Source organism: Rhamphochromis sp. 'chilingali', assembly GCF_963969265.1.
Source record: "Rhamphochromis sp. 'chilingali' genome assembly, chromosome: 19".
Classification (NCBI taxonomy): Eukaryota; Metazoa; Chordata; class Actinopteri; order Cichliformes; family Cichlidae; genus Rhamphochromis; species Rhamphochromis sp. 'chilingali'.
In genome coordinates, this window is record NC_137946.1 from 2,849,721 (window position 1) to 2,867,769 (window position 18,049).

At 42.7% G+C, this 18,049-nt stretch overlaps 1 protein-coding gene across 2 annotated transcripts in view; it reads right to left on the minus strand.

Moving 5' to 3' along the window:
• Positions 1 to 18,049, minus strand: part of dscama (Down syndrome cell adhesion molecule a) — a 112,664-nt gene that overhangs the window by 28,960 nt on the left and 65,655 nt on the right. For both annotated transcript variants that reach the window (XM_080867543.1, XM_080867542.1), the window contains exons 4-9: positions 9,270 to 9,416; positions 6,945 to 7,223; positions 6,504 to 6,779; positions 5,756 to 6,052; positions 4,217 to 4,492; positions 2,809 to 3,087 (exon numbers count right to left, since the gene is read on the minus strand). In XM_080867543.1, coding sequence (XP_080723669.1) covers positions 2,809 to 3,087; positions 4,217 to 4,492; positions 5,756 to 6,052; positions 6,504 to 6,779; positions 6,945 to 7,223; positions 9,270 to 9,416 — 1,554 coding nt within the window. The remainder of the gene's footprint in view (positions 1 to 2,808; positions 3,088 to 4,216; positions 4,493 to 5,755; positions 6,053 to 6,503; positions 6,780 to 6,944; positions 7,224 to 9,269; positions 9,417 to 18,049) is intronic.

Sequence of the window (18,049 nt, forward strand, 5' to 3'; positions counted from 1 at the left end):
ATTGTCTTTGAATGCTGGCTGCTGTTTGTTCAATTCTCTATCAGGATGATCCCACAATGTGCACCGTTTGAGATCATTGATGCAGTTAGGTCCATATATATTTGGACAGAGACAAGTTTTTCCTGATTTTTCCAAGTTTTTTACCACAACAAATTTGAATAATAATAATAATAATAATAATGATGGATTGGATTTATATAGCGCTTTTCAAGGCACCCAAAGCGCTTTACAATGCCACTATTCATTCACTCTCACATTCACACACTGGTGGAGGCAGCTACAGTTGTAGCCACAGCTGCCCTGGGACAGACTGACAGAAGCGAGGCTGCCATATCGCACCATCGGCCCCTCTGGCCATCACCAGTAGGCAGTAGGGTAAAGTGTCTTGCCCAAGGGCACAACAACCAGGACAGAGAGCCCGGGGACTGAACCCGCGACCTTCCGGTTACAGATACGCTTCCCAACCCCCTGAGCCATGGTCGCCCATTGAAATGAAGTAACTCCGATGCGATTGAACTGCAGAAGGTTGAACAAAAAGACTGCATAAAAATGTGAGGAACTAAAGCATTTTAACACAGTCCCTTCATTTAAGGGGTTCAGTTCTAATACTCAAAGTCTTGAACTCATGGACATCACCAGATGCCGGGCTTCCTACTTTTTAATGTTCTGCCAGGCCTTTACTGCAGTTGCTGTTTATTTGTGGCCCTTTCTGTCTGAAGTTTAGTCTTTACCAGCTGAAATCTTGTTAAAGAGTAAACTTGGCTTTTTCCACAGCGTTGGTGATTCCACCTCTGGGCGGAGTCACCGCTTCATCACTGACAGGCTGCACCTGGAAGTAATTTGGCTGCCAGCGCTCACAATCCCTCTTCGGCAGATTGTCTGATAACCTCAGTTAGTGAAGGCTGTCACAGCTCATGTTTGATACTCATAGTGTTGCTCATACTTACCTGTGCTTCTCTTTCACTCGCAGTAATCCTCTGGGATGTCATTACCTAACCTGCCATAAACTAACCTCTTCTCAGTCGCTGGCCTGCCCGGCTGCCTCACCGCTTCACTGCTGCCTGCCTACATGCCAAACTCACTGGAACATCTCGGACCCTCTCTGGACTCTCTCTCGGCTCACCCAGACCATTTACCCCTTCGCACTTTGCGCCCGCCTGCAGAAAGTAAGACTGCACGCAATCTATTGTGTCTAGAACTCCCTTTGACGTCTGCTTCCTTCAGTTACAGTGACTCCGAACTCCCCGGCTCCGTGACCCCAGTCTAGCCTCTTCCTTACCTCCACGCCACAGGGTTCCTGTGCGGGCAGTTACCCCATATCGGGTTTGCTGGCCCTTGAACACGTCAGCTCTTGGGCAACACTCATGGACTCTTTTCATAGCTTGGAATTTTTACTGTTTTGTGATTTTCATGTGTTGTTGTTTAGTATCTATCATAGCCATGCTCTCGTTAATCCTAGTGTTGTTATAGTTCATGGTAATCAGTTTATCACTGTGAAACTCAAGTGCTTAGTTCACAGTGATCTTTATTGTTGTTAAGTTCCTTCGGTTGAATCTCCAAGGACCTCGTGTGTAGGTTTAGTTACACTGTTGCTTCCTTCACTCTCTGTAAAGAAAGTGTTGCCTTCACTCTTTCTCCGTGCTTCCGTGTGCTGTCTACACTCGAGTCCATACTTCTGGTGGCCACTGGGCCGCGACAGCAAGATCAGGTGACTGACTGGTCCATTCAAGTATATTTGCCTTCTTTGCTTCAATAAACCCCTGGGTTGCTTTAGCTGTATGTTTTGGGTAATTGTCCAACTTTATTAAGAAACGCCACCCAAGAACTTTGACTGCATTTAGCTGGATGTGAGCAGAGAGTATGTCTCCGAACACCTCAAAATTCATTCAGCTGCTTACTGTATCACATCGTCAATAAACAGTGTCCCACTGTCGCTGGCAGCAGTGCACACCGAGGCTAACACACTGCCTCCGCCCTGTTTTACCAATGATGTGGTATGCTTTGGATCATGAGGTGTTTCACACCTTCTCCGTATTTTTCTCTAGCCATCATTCTGGTAGAGGTTGATCTTGGTTTCATCTGTCCAAAGAAGGTTTTTCCAGAACTGTGCTGCCTTTTTTAGATGTCCAACCCAGCCTTTCTATTGTTGAGGTCTTGTACCTTGCAGTGAACCGTCTGTATTTACTTTCACGCACTGTTCTCTTTATGGTAGACACGGATATCGATACACCTTCCTCCTGGAGAGTGTTGTTCACTTTGTTGGCTGTTGTGGACGGGTTTCTCTTCACCATGGAAATGATTCTGCGATCTTGCGGAGTTCACCAGTGCTTTCTTTCTTTCAGGATGTGCCAAACTAGATTTTGCCACTCCTAATATTGTAGCAGTATCTCAGATGGGGTTTTTGTTGTGTTTGCAGCTTAAGGATGGCTTATTTCACCAGCATGGAGAGCTCTTTTGACTGCATGTTGTCTGTTCACAGCAAAATCTTCCAAATAAAAGCACCACACCTCAAATCAGGCCTCTATGCTGTACATAACTTTTTATATAGCTGTCTGTCACTTCTTGTTTTGTCCACCACTTGAAAAAGTACCCAAACGGTTTAATCTTTGGCAGTTTTCATTGATTAAACTTTCAGAAAGCCTGGAGAATTACTGCTCAAAGCCAGTTAAAAAATCTTTTTACAAGAAAGTCTGGCTGCTTGCACGTGAAAGATAAAGAAATGAGGGGTGGATCCAAACTTTTCCACAGCACTGAACTTCTGTAAATCACATCCAGATTGACTCTCTTACCCATCTCTCCCCTCCTCACCTCGGACAATGAGCTCACTCCGGTGTTCCACAGCAGCAGCCTGATTCCGTGCGATGCAGGTGTAGTTGCCGTTATGCATCAGTGTGAGGTTAGAGATACGCAAGGAGCTGGTGAAGTCTATGTTGTCTATGGTAACGCCCAGGCTGGCCGGGATTGGCCGACCATCCTTCTGCCAGGTGATGAAGACGGGCTGGTCACCAGACATAACCACACAGGGGACGAAGACTCGCTGGCCGATGGAAAACCGGGGAAACTCAAATGGTTGGATGGTGGGCGGGACTGTAACAGAGACGGGAATATTGCTTCAGGCCTGCGGGTTACAGGTTGTTTAATTTCAGCCAGAGCTACTCAAAATCACTAACCACTCATGCACATTAATAATCAACACATTAACATACTATACACCGCGGCTGAGCTACTTTACAAAACACTCGCATAGCAACTCATTAGGCCCAGTTCTCTCTTTATCACCTTATTTTCCACATTAAGCTGTGATTTTTCAGGAAAGCAAGAAATATTTTATTAGCTCGCCTCATGTGGAGCAGCTGAAGCCTCTCAAAACATAAGCATATAGCATTCACTCTCACTCGGCTCTCTGGGGACACTGTAGCCATCGTGAGAACCAGATGCTTTGAAAAATTAATGATTTAAAATAACATTGGAATAAGCAGCACTTCAGCGCTTATTTAATTCACAACAAAATAAGCATAATAGGTTCCTGGGGATTCCCTCTCGGCAGCGGTGGAATGCTAAGCAGCTGAGAGGCAAATTAGCCAAGGTGGAATAGAAGTGTCGCTTTGTCTATGCTGTGTGATTTCCCCCTCAAACGCTCGTTAGCACGTCAAGATCAGTGAGAGTGGGTGGTGTGGGGGGGTGGGGATCGGCCCATAGGACAGTTGAAATTATGCTGCGTCACTGAAGAAAGAGAGCCATCGGAGGTTATCATCATCTGGCTCTTCTCAGTCCTGCTGCATATTCAGATGAGCTCCAGATAAGCTGGCTGGGATGATGGAGATGGTGCCTTGCTATCAGTGATGTGAGTGCTTTTTTCATAGGTAGTGATATACAAATATCACTCTGCATATCTGTGTTTTCTGCAACGAGGAAAGGGGGCATACACCTCCGATGGAAAGGCACTACGGGGTCAGTGTGTACACCGATAAAGCCGTTCCCTTTGAATTGCAAAGAGATTAATGACAGCGTAACCACAAATGTATTCTGCAAACACAGAGTACAATACAGTACCGTACAAATGCGAACGTACATCTGAAACAGCTGCTTATTGGCCTCGCAGATGGGTAAACGTGATGATGTCGCACAGCTAAATGAACTAAATCTTGTTTTATTGGACCAAATATAGAACGAGTCCCGTGCTGTCTGTCTGAAAATCAATTAGACTGTTTCATACCTTTCACTGTAACGTAAACGCTCTGGTGTGTGGACAGCTGTGGCTGCACCAGCACATTACACGTGTATTCTCCTTCATCCACCTCCTTCTGCACGTCAAACAGTTTCAGGGTGCCGTTGTTCTCGAAGGCCCGCTGTCGGTGGTTGTACGGCAGCAAATTGGAGTCCTTGTACCATTTGATGGAGTAGTAGGGGTAGCCAATGACACGGCAGTGGATGTACATGTCCCGCCCAGCGATGGCAGTGAGGTTTTTCATTGGTCTGATGCTGGCAGGCCCTTGAAGGACACATTGGAGAGACAACTCTCTTAAAATGATTTTGAGGTGGTTTGTGGTGTGAAAGTTAGCTTTTCTGTGTTTTGTGTGTTTTTAAGACACCACAAAGTTGTACATGCCTCGATTCACTCTGATACTGTGACATAAAAAATGACCCAGATGTGCGTAGGGGTTACAGACTGCTCGATTAAGCGAGAAGGACCGTAAAACACAAATGAGACTACGAATCATCACAGGGTGGACCGTTCTGCTGTTCTGTTCGCGTCACATCCTGCTTTGCCAGATTCAGGGATTGGTGCATCTTTCTGTTTGAGACTGTAGTGAATATTACCTTTTGCTCCCACCTCTTTGGTGCAGGCTGTGATTGCTTCTGACAAGCATTAGAGTCGAATGTTCGCTTTCTCCACTCATGAAGCTATTATCAAAGCCATTACTCACGTTGCCGCCTTTTGTGCACACTTGTGAAAAACCAACAGAATAACCAATAGGCTTCCATAGCTCAGTGTCTATCAGGGAAATGGACTATTAGGTGTCTCTTTAAAGCACTGGAGAAGACAGTTTAACTAGGCTCTGCAGTGTACTTGGAATACAAGCGTATCCTGGGTTGCTACTCTCTTTAGCACGATTAAGGAGCCAATGACGTGAGAAGCAGTCATTACACGTTCTCCGCGTTGGCACCTGTGGAGATTTATCTTCATTGCTTGGCTGCATTTGGCATCCATGAACCCTCGCTTAAGGGCTGGAGGATCGCCCTATTTAGCCCCACAACATGCAAGACTGAGCAGCAATCAAATCCGACCAATCTGTACAAAGAAAGCAACATTCCCTCTCTGCAATAGAGAAATAATAATGTTCTGGAAAGCACGGCAAGCTTGAGCGCCCCAGTGTCACTACATGACAGCAGCAATTCAGCAAGCCATGTCCCTGTAGAATGCATATAGCAGTACAGTCAACAGTAATAACTGTCCTGATATAGAGATGGTGAAATCCAAACGCAAAAATACCCCCAAAAAACTGGAAAAGTGGAAAGATAACAGGAAAAGCATCTTCTGGGCGTCTTGCTATATTCTGAGGAGAAACAGAGCCAAGCTACGCTATCAGATTTAAAAGTATGTGAAAAGCTAGAAACACGACAGCATAATAAAACCTCTTTCATCACGTGCACTTTTAAAGTAGCCAATCAGAAATGCGTCAAAACAGAGTGACTCAAGGCATGTCGATGTGTATATGTGATGGTGTGTTGGAAGAGTTGATCTGACAAGCACCTCTTACGTTTATTCGCGCCTGGTAGGAAACGGTCCCAGCTGAGTTGTTGCAGATGCAGCGGTACACTCCTCCATCGGGGACTTGAGTCTGGCTGATGTTCAGATGACTCACCACGTGGCCCTCGGCATTGGTGTAGTAGGAGATGCGATGGCGGCTGTCCCGTACCACGGGCTCATCGTCCAGAGTCCACGTTACCCGCGGCTCTGGCGTGCCCTTCACTGTGCACGACAATGACACAAACTCGTTGACGTTGTAGACCTTCTCGCTGAACGAAGCCAGAATTTTGGGGGTGCCATCTGCACAGAGGGAGAAAATTCACACGGTGATGTATATTTTGTTGTTCCCCTCATAAGGGATGCATGTCAATTCATATCTGATGCTTTTGAATGAGAATCTTGTCCAAATCTGCACTTTTAGTGGAAAACATGCACATCTCCAGTATAAAAAGCAGTGTCAGAATGAGGAGCAGATTAATCCAGCTCCTCTCTGGCTCCACAGCATTATTGATTATCAATATTCCCCTTATAGTACCCTGGTTATGGGAGACACTGCAGCAGCAACCAGCTCATGTACAGCTCAAGGCTTTTCAGAAAATCTTATAAAAAAGGGCTGGGCCCTGCAGGATTGAGCTTCACACAGCACAGTCTGGACTTGCATATGCATAGATACACACAATTGCTGTGCACACAAAACCAAAATGGTGCACACGCACTGCTCCCACCCACACGTCTCACTGTGAATTCTGACCTTCCAGTATGACTTGAACAAAGTCCTGGGCAGACATCTTGCCATGTCTGGCAAAGCACTGATAGGCTCCTCCGTCACTCTTGGCCATGCCAGCCATGACCAGGTTCTCTCTGTTTTGGCCTGTCATGCGGACACTGTTACTGGGGTAGATGAGTTCTCCGTTGCGATACCAGGACAGCTGATACTCCTCGGAGCCCGTTACACCGCAGGACAGTGAAACCTGGCTTCCCACGCTGCCTTTCACCTTCCGCGGACTCACCATGACCTTGAGGGGCTCTGTAGTTTAGTGGAGGTACCAAGTTATCATCATTAGATAGATGAAAAAATGTAAACAAAAGTGCTTCACACTTAAAAAGCAAAAGAATCTGCCTCTTTTGATTCGTTGCTCCATAATAAAAAAAACTCCACAGCCTTACTTAGCACCATCACAAGGACACTGACCTTTTACCTGCAGCCTGCCAACCACCTCGGCATTGCCATAGCCATTCCACACCTCACACACATACGTCCCTGTGTCACTGGGCTGGGTTCTCTCTATGAGCAGGCCTGTCACACTCTGTTTGAAGCGCGAGTCTGTCTCCAGCGGGCGGTTGTCCTTCAGCCAGCGGTATTTGGGTGCAGGGTGACCAGAGGCCTTGCAAGGGAGCTCCACTCGATGAGATGCCATCACCTCACGGCGCTCAAAGCTATCCAGGATGTGGGGTGCAGAATTGGTCGGATCTGCGTGGGTTCAAAAAGGGTTAAATGCAGCACAAGGAGTTAAAAGTGGAAAAGTGTTTAATCGTGAACTCATGAGTAGCCAAAGGAAGAGAATGGGATTTTTTAAATTTTAGTGTAATGGCTCTAGTCCCCCCCCCCCCATCAGTAAACATGGTACAACCCTGCCTATCTTGTGAATGAATGTCTTACAAACTAAAAATACTGCATCAATACTCTGAAATCTGCAGAGTGACTCTTTAAATGGTTTTGGAAAGGAGGGTATTTTTCTATCCTGAAGTCCTCCCCCAAACTGGAGAGTTCTCATGGCCTTTACTGCCTGTCACCCACTCTTTAGTTCAAGGGTTTTTATCCTGTCGCCCTCCGTTTAATTCAACTGACCAACATGTTTTTTTTTTACAAGCTCACATTTATTTCCATATGGTCCTCTCACATGCAGTCAGTGTTTCTGAAGGCACACTAAATCAACAGCAAACCCTATCTGACTGTGTCATGGTGCTTCCTGTCCTTGTGTCTGATTACTTGTCTTGTGTCATTTTATCCAACAGTGTGTGGTATCACCAGCTGGTATTTGCAACACATTAACCATATTATTCTAAACTGAAATCAAGGCAACAGACTGGGACATTTTTAGAGGGTTTACCTGCTGTTACTGACATATGCTGGGGCCGATGTGAATGCCATTATGAATCTTTTATCAGATCAAACACACCGCAGTATTGAAACTCACACACTGATTACCTTAAGCTTTAAATATGAAACTTGGAAAAAAAATCCCATCGCATATCAGCTGTTGGTTGTTGTTATGCAAACAGCTGTGTAGTGTAAATTTGACTCTTTGGCCATCTGTTTAATGCAGAAAAACACACTGTTGGTTGTTTTGGCATGATTTCAATTAGCCTGTGCCGGGTAAAGGGCTTAAACCTGCATTCTTTCTTTCTAATGGTCTGACAGATACCATCAACAGTATAAGCTGTCATTGGTATCTTGGTATCTCCCATCACTGTAACAGTAAAAACAGTGAAATCAGCAAAAACTTCATATTACCCACAGTTTGTTATGAATCGTCTTCAAACTTCACAACAATATACTAGGCCTTAGGGGACATGATTACCCGGGTTGGCTAAGCATTTGACTTTGACCTTCAGAGTCAAAGTTAACTTTGAAAAAAAAAAACCCCCAAAACAATCATATGAAAGGGAGAGAAAGCTGTTAAACCCCATTTTTATTTCTTCAGTACGATGCTTTACGTCTCAAGTTTTTACAGCTTAAATAAGCCAAAGATTTCAGCCGATTCTGCTCCAGTCATATGGGTAAAGATAATAAAATACACTATTTTAGTATGTAGTGCTTCAAGGTCATAGGTAGGCCATGAAAATCTTCAAACATTAAAGCAATATATTAGACCTTGGGGGACATTAGCACTTTCTTTGTTTGACCTCTTTAAAACATTATTTTTTCCAATACAACCTTATATGACACAATGATACAGAAAGATGAATATACTACACAAGATGCCCATATTAACAATGCTGACATCGGTATAAAACACTGCAGGAAGTTGTGCTTTCCGAGTGTTCGTTTTATAAAAATACATTTGGTTGTATCAAATCCAGGAAAACTTTCATGACCTATGACCTCAGTAAACATGCTGGTGAAGAGTTTAATTTTGCGGTTGCTAGTACTGAGTCACTACTTTCAAGCCTTATTGAAAACATACTGATGTTCATTTTGTATATTACAGGTAGAGTCAAAAAACAACGAGCAACCTAGTCACTGGACAGAGAGCGTGCAGTATCGTTTCGTGTCTCAGTGCGATTACTCCAAATCAATCTGATCTACAAACACAAAGATGGAGATGGTAAAAACGCTCATCTTAACGTTTCACAATGAAACCAACCAATATATATGCACATAATACAACTCTGTAGTTTTTTGCACCGTGAAACAAGTGACCATTCAACCCAGAAGTGCAGCTTAATATACAAGCTAATATATATCAAGCTGCAGAACTTCCTATTCATTCTAATTGTGGTATCCCCCTCTCACCTGACACAATGAGGCGGGCACTATTGCTCTGTCGGGTTTCTCCGGTGTACTGATGCCGTGTCATACACCTGTAGTTGTACAGCCCGTCTTCCATTTGCACATCCAGAATATACAGGGCTCCCGTGGATGTGATGAGAAACCGTTGCACTGGAAATGAAAAGATAAATAAAACATATTAGGTGACGTTACCTACATATAAAGAAAGCAAAGCAACATCTTCAGTGAACACCAGTAAACTACATGTGGGCCAGTTAGTACCAAACACGTCACTTTCATGTGACCTGTAAGTATAGCCTGTGGTCAGTCCGCGTGATGTTAAACATTCTGGAAAATCTATCTGTGGTTTGCTTGTTCACTAGACGGCAGAGTGCAGACTCTCCTCAGAACGCATTATCTCAACTGAGCTTCACTGTTTGCAGCAACAAGACTTTAATCAAAATACTTATCAAGAAAAATCACTGGATAGAATTAAACCACAGTTTGTTTTTATGTTTAGTCAATAAGTTTTTTTAACTGTCTCAAAAACTGTTCATGAAAGTACAGGATCAGTTGCCTTGGGGTTTTCATCACAAGCGACGGTTAACATTTTGTACCAAACACAGCGCAGCAGTAATAGGTGTCAGTAGAGAAAGCATGCTGCGTGTATTCATTTTTATGCGCTGGAATAACCACCTTACACATTCAAAAAGAATGAAATAAAGAAAAGCCAATATTGAAGTCTCTAAGCAAATATTTGCAAGTCAAGTGAGGAACGCAGCTCTGTGTGATTGTAGTCACCAAACATCTGCTGCAGCCCATTTAGCTCAGCTAAATCAGCTCTGAGGCGCAGTGACAAGGCTGTGTGTTGTATAGCGGTGTAACACAGCTCGTTATCATGTAGCTCATCGCTCTCTTCCCTCTCTCTCGGGGGAAACGCTCTGTCTTTCTCTCTTTCTCACTCAGGTTTTCGCTCTTTTTTTCTGATCCAGACTAAAGCACGGGGAGCCGGGGATCACAGAGTGCTTTGATAAGGCATGGATGTGCAGGTCGGATGTGCTAATATCATGCTAATGTAATGCTAATTTGTGTGAACACATGGAAGTAGAGAGAGGTAGTCAGTGTTTCTGAGGAGCGATGTGTTCTGTAGCCGGTGGCTATCGGGGTATTTCATGTCACAGATGATGGAAGAGCCTATCTGGTTTGGGCATCAAATAGGGCCGCCGTACGGTGGGGGATTCTGGCAGTATTGCTAGAGATATAATAATGCATGCTTTATGGGATGTTGAATCTTCTCATTTAGTTTTGTCATGACACATTAACACAGGTTTATCCTGCTGGCAGAGGCCTTTGCATTGAGCGTGCCTAAAATGATGGAAAAAGGTGTGAAGGTCTTAAGACAATCTCTGAAACGGCTCAGAAATAAAAATAAAAAAACCCTCAAATTATGGCAAATATTAGGAAAATGACACATTGTCCCTACTACTGCCTACATTTATGTAGAAGCAAAAAACACCCAAAACATTTATCATAATTTAGAAATAAATGATTGGTACCAAAGACAGAGGTGTTGCAATAAGAAAGGTGTGAATGTGAGTACAGAGGGGAGAAAACAGAGAAAGAAAATGGGGAATACACAGGGGAGGGTGGCCAAGATGCTATTGTGAGCAAATGTTGACCTAGATAGAAAAAAGAGACCAGGGCATCGATATCCTGAAGAAGTTTTTTCCTTGCTTGTGGTTGAGCTACTCAACCAGTGATACAACTGAGAGACACTGGATCCATGTGTGTGTGTGCATGTGTAGTCCTTAGTTACTTAAGCATGGAAACAAGCCACGACACATCATCAAATTAAAACTGCAATGCAGTTGCTTTTTAGGAATGAAATCATTCAGAGAAAGCAAAGGAAAAATTAGGTGTAGGCTAAGTCTTCTGCAGTCCCTCTCTCCTGCTTTCCTTCTTTCCCGCTGCAACTTTTCTGGCATCAAAAGCTGACAGCCTTATGAATGAGAGGAGCTTTCATTAGAACAGACTGCCTGTCACTATGACAAAAGGCTAGGAAAGGGGAGCACATGCTTTAAATGCACGTGGAAAGAGACACATACACACATGTACGTGGGTTTGTGTGAGCATTTATGGTCTTTAAACTATCTTTGGGTTATTTGTGAATTTCTCAGAATACAATCTGTCTTATTTAACAGATCACATACCTCTATACTGTGTGTGCCTCATATTGGAAACACTGCAAATGTCACTATTACAGTGAAGGAATATAAATTAAAGATCAGTTAAGATGAGAGGATACACGCATCTGTCTGCTACCCAGACATTATCATTGGACTTGTGAAACCTTATAGTATGTCACAGTATTCAATTAGAAATACAATACATGTATTATTCTGACAGATAGCTACTGCAGTGCCAACCAGCCCTGTCTTAAATATTTGGAGTCAGTTTCTCCTGCACACCACTCCCTAGGTGCTGTCTTCAGTACATCTGCAAAATTATCTTGCAGCCTGATACATCTCCAGGACTCTCCTGCAGATATATCCCTGATATCCAGCATCACCCAGGCGAGGCATCGGGTCATACAGCTCACAGTTCTATAAGGGAAATTATTCCTCTGTAGGACAGATGAATAAAGATGGATGAGGAAAACAGATAATAGTACTAAGTTAATGTGGCATTTTCATTTTTAACGGGCAACATCAGCCCTGTTGTGTTTTCAGCTTCTCATCTGAGAATTGAGTTTGACACCTAATTCTGACTGAATGCACTAATTAGTCAAACATAAACCACACAGCTTTCACTTCACTGTACATCATTATCAAGCTTTTGAACATAAATCTTTTTACACTGCTACATTTGAAACTTAAACTCTTTCTATCTTTTAGAAACAGAGGTAGAGCATTCATGCACATCATGAAGTCCTGTGCAGCTGATCTCAGTGCTGGCCCACATCAGCCGATTGTTCAGCTGATATCCAAATGTCCAACAGGGGCCACTATTTAAGTTGCTCTAGCTTGCCCAACGTTGCTGCAAATCTGGAACTCACCTCCAACAATATCTAACTTAATCTTAACTTGATCTATCTCGTATTTGTTCTCAGTAACACCTGTTCTGCTTTGTACTCTGATCCTATTGTTGCTCTCGTCAACTCTGGCTTTCTATTCATCCACACGGAGGAACAGGAAGGGGTGCTTTCCTCACCTTATGTTTTCAACATTTGGGACTCAGTATGGAAACTGGAGAGAAAACTTTTGTTATTAAGCTTTACATGCTCATCTCCATTTTGGAGGAAACAGAGGTGGCAGTCTGCTCTGTCCCTGTAACATCTGTCCACATCAAAGATGTCAAATGACACAGCAGCTGATGGATCAGACCAGGATGTTCAATGCAGCTTCTCTCTGTCTGTCCTGAAACATCATTTCTCTCTGGCTGACTCTGACTCAACAGCCTGTACACTCAAGAGGCTGATAACTGTTCTACAAGGAAAGTCCTTCGTTTATGACATTCAAACACCGAAACAGGATGCCTGTTTTAGCCTGTTGTACAGTCATCACACAACCTCACAAACGTCACAAGATATGTCTCCGATTAAATCACAGGGCAGCAGCCCCACATTCTACACAGAGTCCTGCACTGTGGAGCAAGCACAGAGTTAGAAACACCAGGTGATGTTTCTCTCTGAAGTGGCCATAAAAAACACACTTTACAGCTGTTTGTATGGAAGAGGTGTGCTGCATATAAAGTATTGCAGATGGAAACTATCTGACTGTAGTATTTCTGTATTCTGAATCTTCCAACACTTCTTAGTATTTTTTCAGCAGTAGGTAAATTAATGCGTATTAGGTATATATTTAGACTACTGGAAAGAAACAGAAGGTGGTGGCGGCTGGATTTTATTTAAATTACAAGAACTCTTCAGAGTCAGTGCGATAACTGATAGTGCTCTCGATTCTTTGTTAGCTCGTTCTCACTCTCAACAACAGAATATAGTGCTCAACACAGAGCTGGAGGCCTCTATTAGCATATGTGCATGTCCTTATAACCTGAGACCATTTCAGTGTTCGCTTATACTGCAGTTATCTCATATCCCACTGGCTTGTGCATATATTAAACTCTTTATGAGCATGTGCTTGTGAGTATACATGTTTCTATGCATGTGTACATGCAAGGGAGTCCTAATGTGTTTAAGCTGTGTACAGCTGCAAGGAGGAATGGTCAATAATAATGATCGGAGGTGCACCGCTATTCCTTTCTCCTCTGAGTTCAGTCTAATGCATACTAACACCATCTAGCAGACAGCCTTTCCTGTTCTTTCCACATCTGCGTTTATTAGTTTATATTCCAAAACTATGGCTTCACTTCACCCCAGGTGGCTTCCACAAATATCAGCCATTTCCTCTTCCCTTCGTCACCCCGTTCAGCTGCTTTGGCATCATCAGTGGCACAAACACAAGCCCTTTTCTGTGGCTGCAGACTCATTAGCTTCAATCAATCCTCTTATAAGCCACAGTGAGCCTGTAAGGAGACTATTTGTTCACTCAGACTGGTAGCTTTTGCAGTATCAATGAAACTTAAATTGCTTGTGGGACATAAAAACAGAAACAGCCAGAATTATATTCCTATTACAATGCAAGTGTCACACTTTTCACCAAGGAGAGTTTGCCCTGGGCCAGAGATGTCACCGCTGAACACAGGTTAGTGTGTGCCAGGGACTAAGAATAAAGGATTTGTGATGAGGTGGAATACAATGACACATGGTGACATAGCTAAGCATTCACATCTACTGAGTGACATACCCCAAAACATACACTTAAAACTGTGAGTTGGCCTGGCTCTTTCAGTCATTTCCTCCATCCGTCCATCAGTTTTCTGCCACTGATCTGCAGTCACGACGCAGTGGTAGTCTAAGCAGAGAAGCCCAGACCTCCCTATCCCCAGTCAGCTCCTCCAGCTCATCCGAGAAACACTGAGGAGTTCACAGGGCAGCTGGGAGATGCAATTTCTCCAGCATGCCATGCTTTCCACTAGAACATGCCTCGCTCTCACCCAGGAAGCGCCCTTGTCCGATTTGCCTCAGCTGACTTGTTTTGAAGGAATAGCAACTGAACTCCTCACCTTATCACTAAGGCATATCCATATTTCATTTCTGCTGCTCACATGGGTAGTCTCATTCTTTCACCACAACCCAGAACTCATGACCATGATGGGAATTCTTTGCAGCTAATAATCATGGCTTCAAACTTTTAGTACTAATTCTAATTCCTGCTGGTTCACAGTCAGCTGCACACTGCTCAAGTGTGAGCTCAAGGTCACCACCTGAGTAAGGCAATAGAGCCACATCATCTGCAAAGAGCAGAAATGAGATTCTTACAGCACTGAGCTACACCTGAAATTCTGTGCATACAATTCTAAACACATTTGGTGACAAAGGGAGCCTTGGTGTAGTCCAACACCAACAAGCCCGACTTATTGCTCTGTATAACGCCAGCTCTCACTGGACTTGATTAGCTATCACTGGGAATGTACAAGGACCGAATGGCCCATAACAAAGGAGCAGATACCCCATGCTCTGCTCCCAAAGCACTTCTTGCAGGATCTCCTGAGCAACATGGTTAAATGCCTTCTAAAAGTCCATAAAGCAAAAATAGACTGGTTGAGTAAATTCCCATGTATTCCACGACCAGGATGAAAACAGCATCGTTCCTTCAGAATCCAAGGTTCGGCTAATGGACAGACTCTCCTGAGTAGTGTGACTCCCCTATAATTAGAGCACACCCTCTGCTTCGCCTCCTTAAAGATGGGAATCACAAGGCAAGGCAAGTTTATTTGTATAGCACAATTCAACAACAAGGTGATTCAAAGCACAACCACAGTCTGCCAATCCAGAGGCACCTTCCATGGTCTCCATACGACGTTGCAGAAGTGTGCCACCAAAGACAGGAACTAAGAGTGCATCCCATCCACCAAGGAGCTGCTCAGTGACCTTAATGATAGTAATGACTGAGTTACCCATCCTTCACAGACTCTGCTTTGCCTACACAAGGCCTATCAGTGGGATTAAGGAGACCTTCAAACTATTCCTTCAACCACCTGATTATCCAACTAAACTTTTGTTACACGGCCTTATCAAAATGCCAGTTTCTGCTTCAGCTCCTGCCAGACCTGCACTCTGCTCTGTGACTGCACCTGTTAGCCACCTAGCTGCCTCCAGTTCAATATTATATAATTAAGACATGACTGGGGAAAATTAGAGAGAGAGAGAGAGACAAAATAAAAGATCAAGGGGGAAAGCGCACCTCTGGGATACAACCACTCCCTGTCATCTAAAATGTCTTACAAATTAGCTTACAGCTATGTGCTTCCAGTGAAGAAGAAAACTTTCATATGCTAATTCAGATCATGGTTAGGCAGAGCAATTATCAAAAAAGTGGCAGCGTTGTCTGTCTGACAGATCTCCGCAGGAACCCCGGCCTCTTTTCTCTGTTTCTTACCGAGCCTTTCTCTGATCAAATATACTGCTCTAAAAACAGGTAGTGGGATAGTAATGTGAAGCTACTGTGACACTAAAAATGAGTGCAAATATAAAGCTAGCAGGGACTTTATGACATCTGTTTATATAGTTGTAGACCAGATTTTTGCAAATCTGTAAAAATAAATGGAATAAAAAGATATTAAATGAAGCTGCACTACAACTTTTTTTAACAGAAAAATATAGGTTCATTTTCTTTCTCCATGACCTTGAAAATCTCAACCTGTGCTCCTTTGACTCCTCTGAAGAACTCTGAGTCATCTGTCCTGATCAACACCCACAGCCTGAACACCACTGATGGGAAAGCAACCAAGTCAGCTAAACAATGCAGATAAAAATTGCTTCCTCATCACTCTGCTGGCAGTGTCCCCAGTGGGCAACTGTCTTGGAGTGTATTAGTGAGTGGAATGTGGTCTCCGGAGACAGCCGAGCCCTACAGTGTCACCGTAACCTTGGCCACTCAAAGTCACACAGCCTGATTTAAAATAAATAAAAAAAAAGATAAGCCAGGCTTGTTACACAGCCGAAGACTAACCCAAGGTGAACAAACTCTTCCAGTTAGGATGCAACATTTGGAAGTGTGGAGGACTGAAATGAAACAAAAGCAGACACAAGACTGACTCTGCGTTTGAGAGAATATCACCACTGCAATGGTGACTGCAGATTTGCATTTTCCATAGAAAAACTATGGCGTGGCGTGCATGCACCCTCTGTTTAACAAAACTACAATTTTCACAAAAACAATGTTGTGTTGATGTATGTGAATGTACAGGAATCATCACAAAGGCCCCTTTAAACTATAATTACTTTTAAATAAAAAACACTTGTCTTTTAATAACATGTAACTGTGGTGATAATCCCACCATATGTTGTGCCTTATTGTTTCCCACCATGAGAATGTCACACAGTGACTGCTGCCAGGACTGCCAGTGTAGTCTGTAATAATGAGTGTATGATGAGCCCAGGAGGGCCTGTGTTGTAATTAGGCCTGGTCACTGTTATTGGCAGAATGACTCCAAAATGATCAGGCTGGGATGTGCATCTCTATGGAGTGGGGGGACCCCACCAATTTACAGCCCCTCTAATAAAAGTCATCTGTCATTCTTGCAGGAGGCACACACTGACAGCTGCTGTGGTTACCATGGCAACATGCTGACCACCATTCGCTTAGCAAGCACTATTCCCAATACTGTAAATGGTGGAGATGTACAATCATGCACATATACTGTCCCGACCAATCTTTCAGTACTGGATCAAAATGCATACACAGTTCTTCTGTTTACTAATACTACCTCCCTCTTTTGAAGGTCTGGCTGTCCTGTGTACTCTTTTCTCTGATATCTTCTTTTTATTTCTTTATTTTTCTGAACATGGAGCTGGGATTTGTGATTTCAGGCTAGATAAATAAGACAGACTTGTGTCTTCCTACTTGTGTCAGTGCATGCAGTGATAAATAACATAACTTGGTTCAGATCCTGAATATTTTTAGCTCTTCTCTGAGGAAATACTGTACACTTAGAAGTACCACCTCTAACACTGACTTGGCCTTGCATCAACAGCAAAAAATGCATGTAGAACATTGTAACATTGTAACATTTAGAACACTAGTAGCTAGTATTTTGACTTCATGGCTGCACACACAGGCTTTAACAATTCTTAAATAATTTAAAGTCGCTATTTAATTAAGATAAATAGAAAATCATTATTAGGAAAGAAGGTTTCTCAGGTCAACATCTTTCTGTAGTTACAGTTTATTAAATTTGAGAAATGTATATTTTTCTTTGTGTTATTGGGCAACTGAAAAATTTAAGACATCTATATGTATATGTATATATATATGTGTATATATATATATATATATATATATATATATATATATATATATATATATATATATATATATATATATGTATATGTATATATATATGTGTATATATATATATATATATATATATATATATATATATATATATATATATATATATATATATATATATATATATATATATGTATATATATATGTGTATATATATATATATATATATATATATAACTTCAGTACTGAGAATGACTTTTTAGACTAACAGTTCGAGTAAATGCAACCACTCTGTATTTTGGTACACCGTGTATCTAAAAATGACATGCTCACAAAACATGCTATAGACTGCGCTTTCTTAGACTTGTATAACTGTAGCTGTATAACTTTGAGAAAGCAGATGGATTCTTTGGCCTTGGCTAAATACACGTGTATAAAAATGAAGATCAG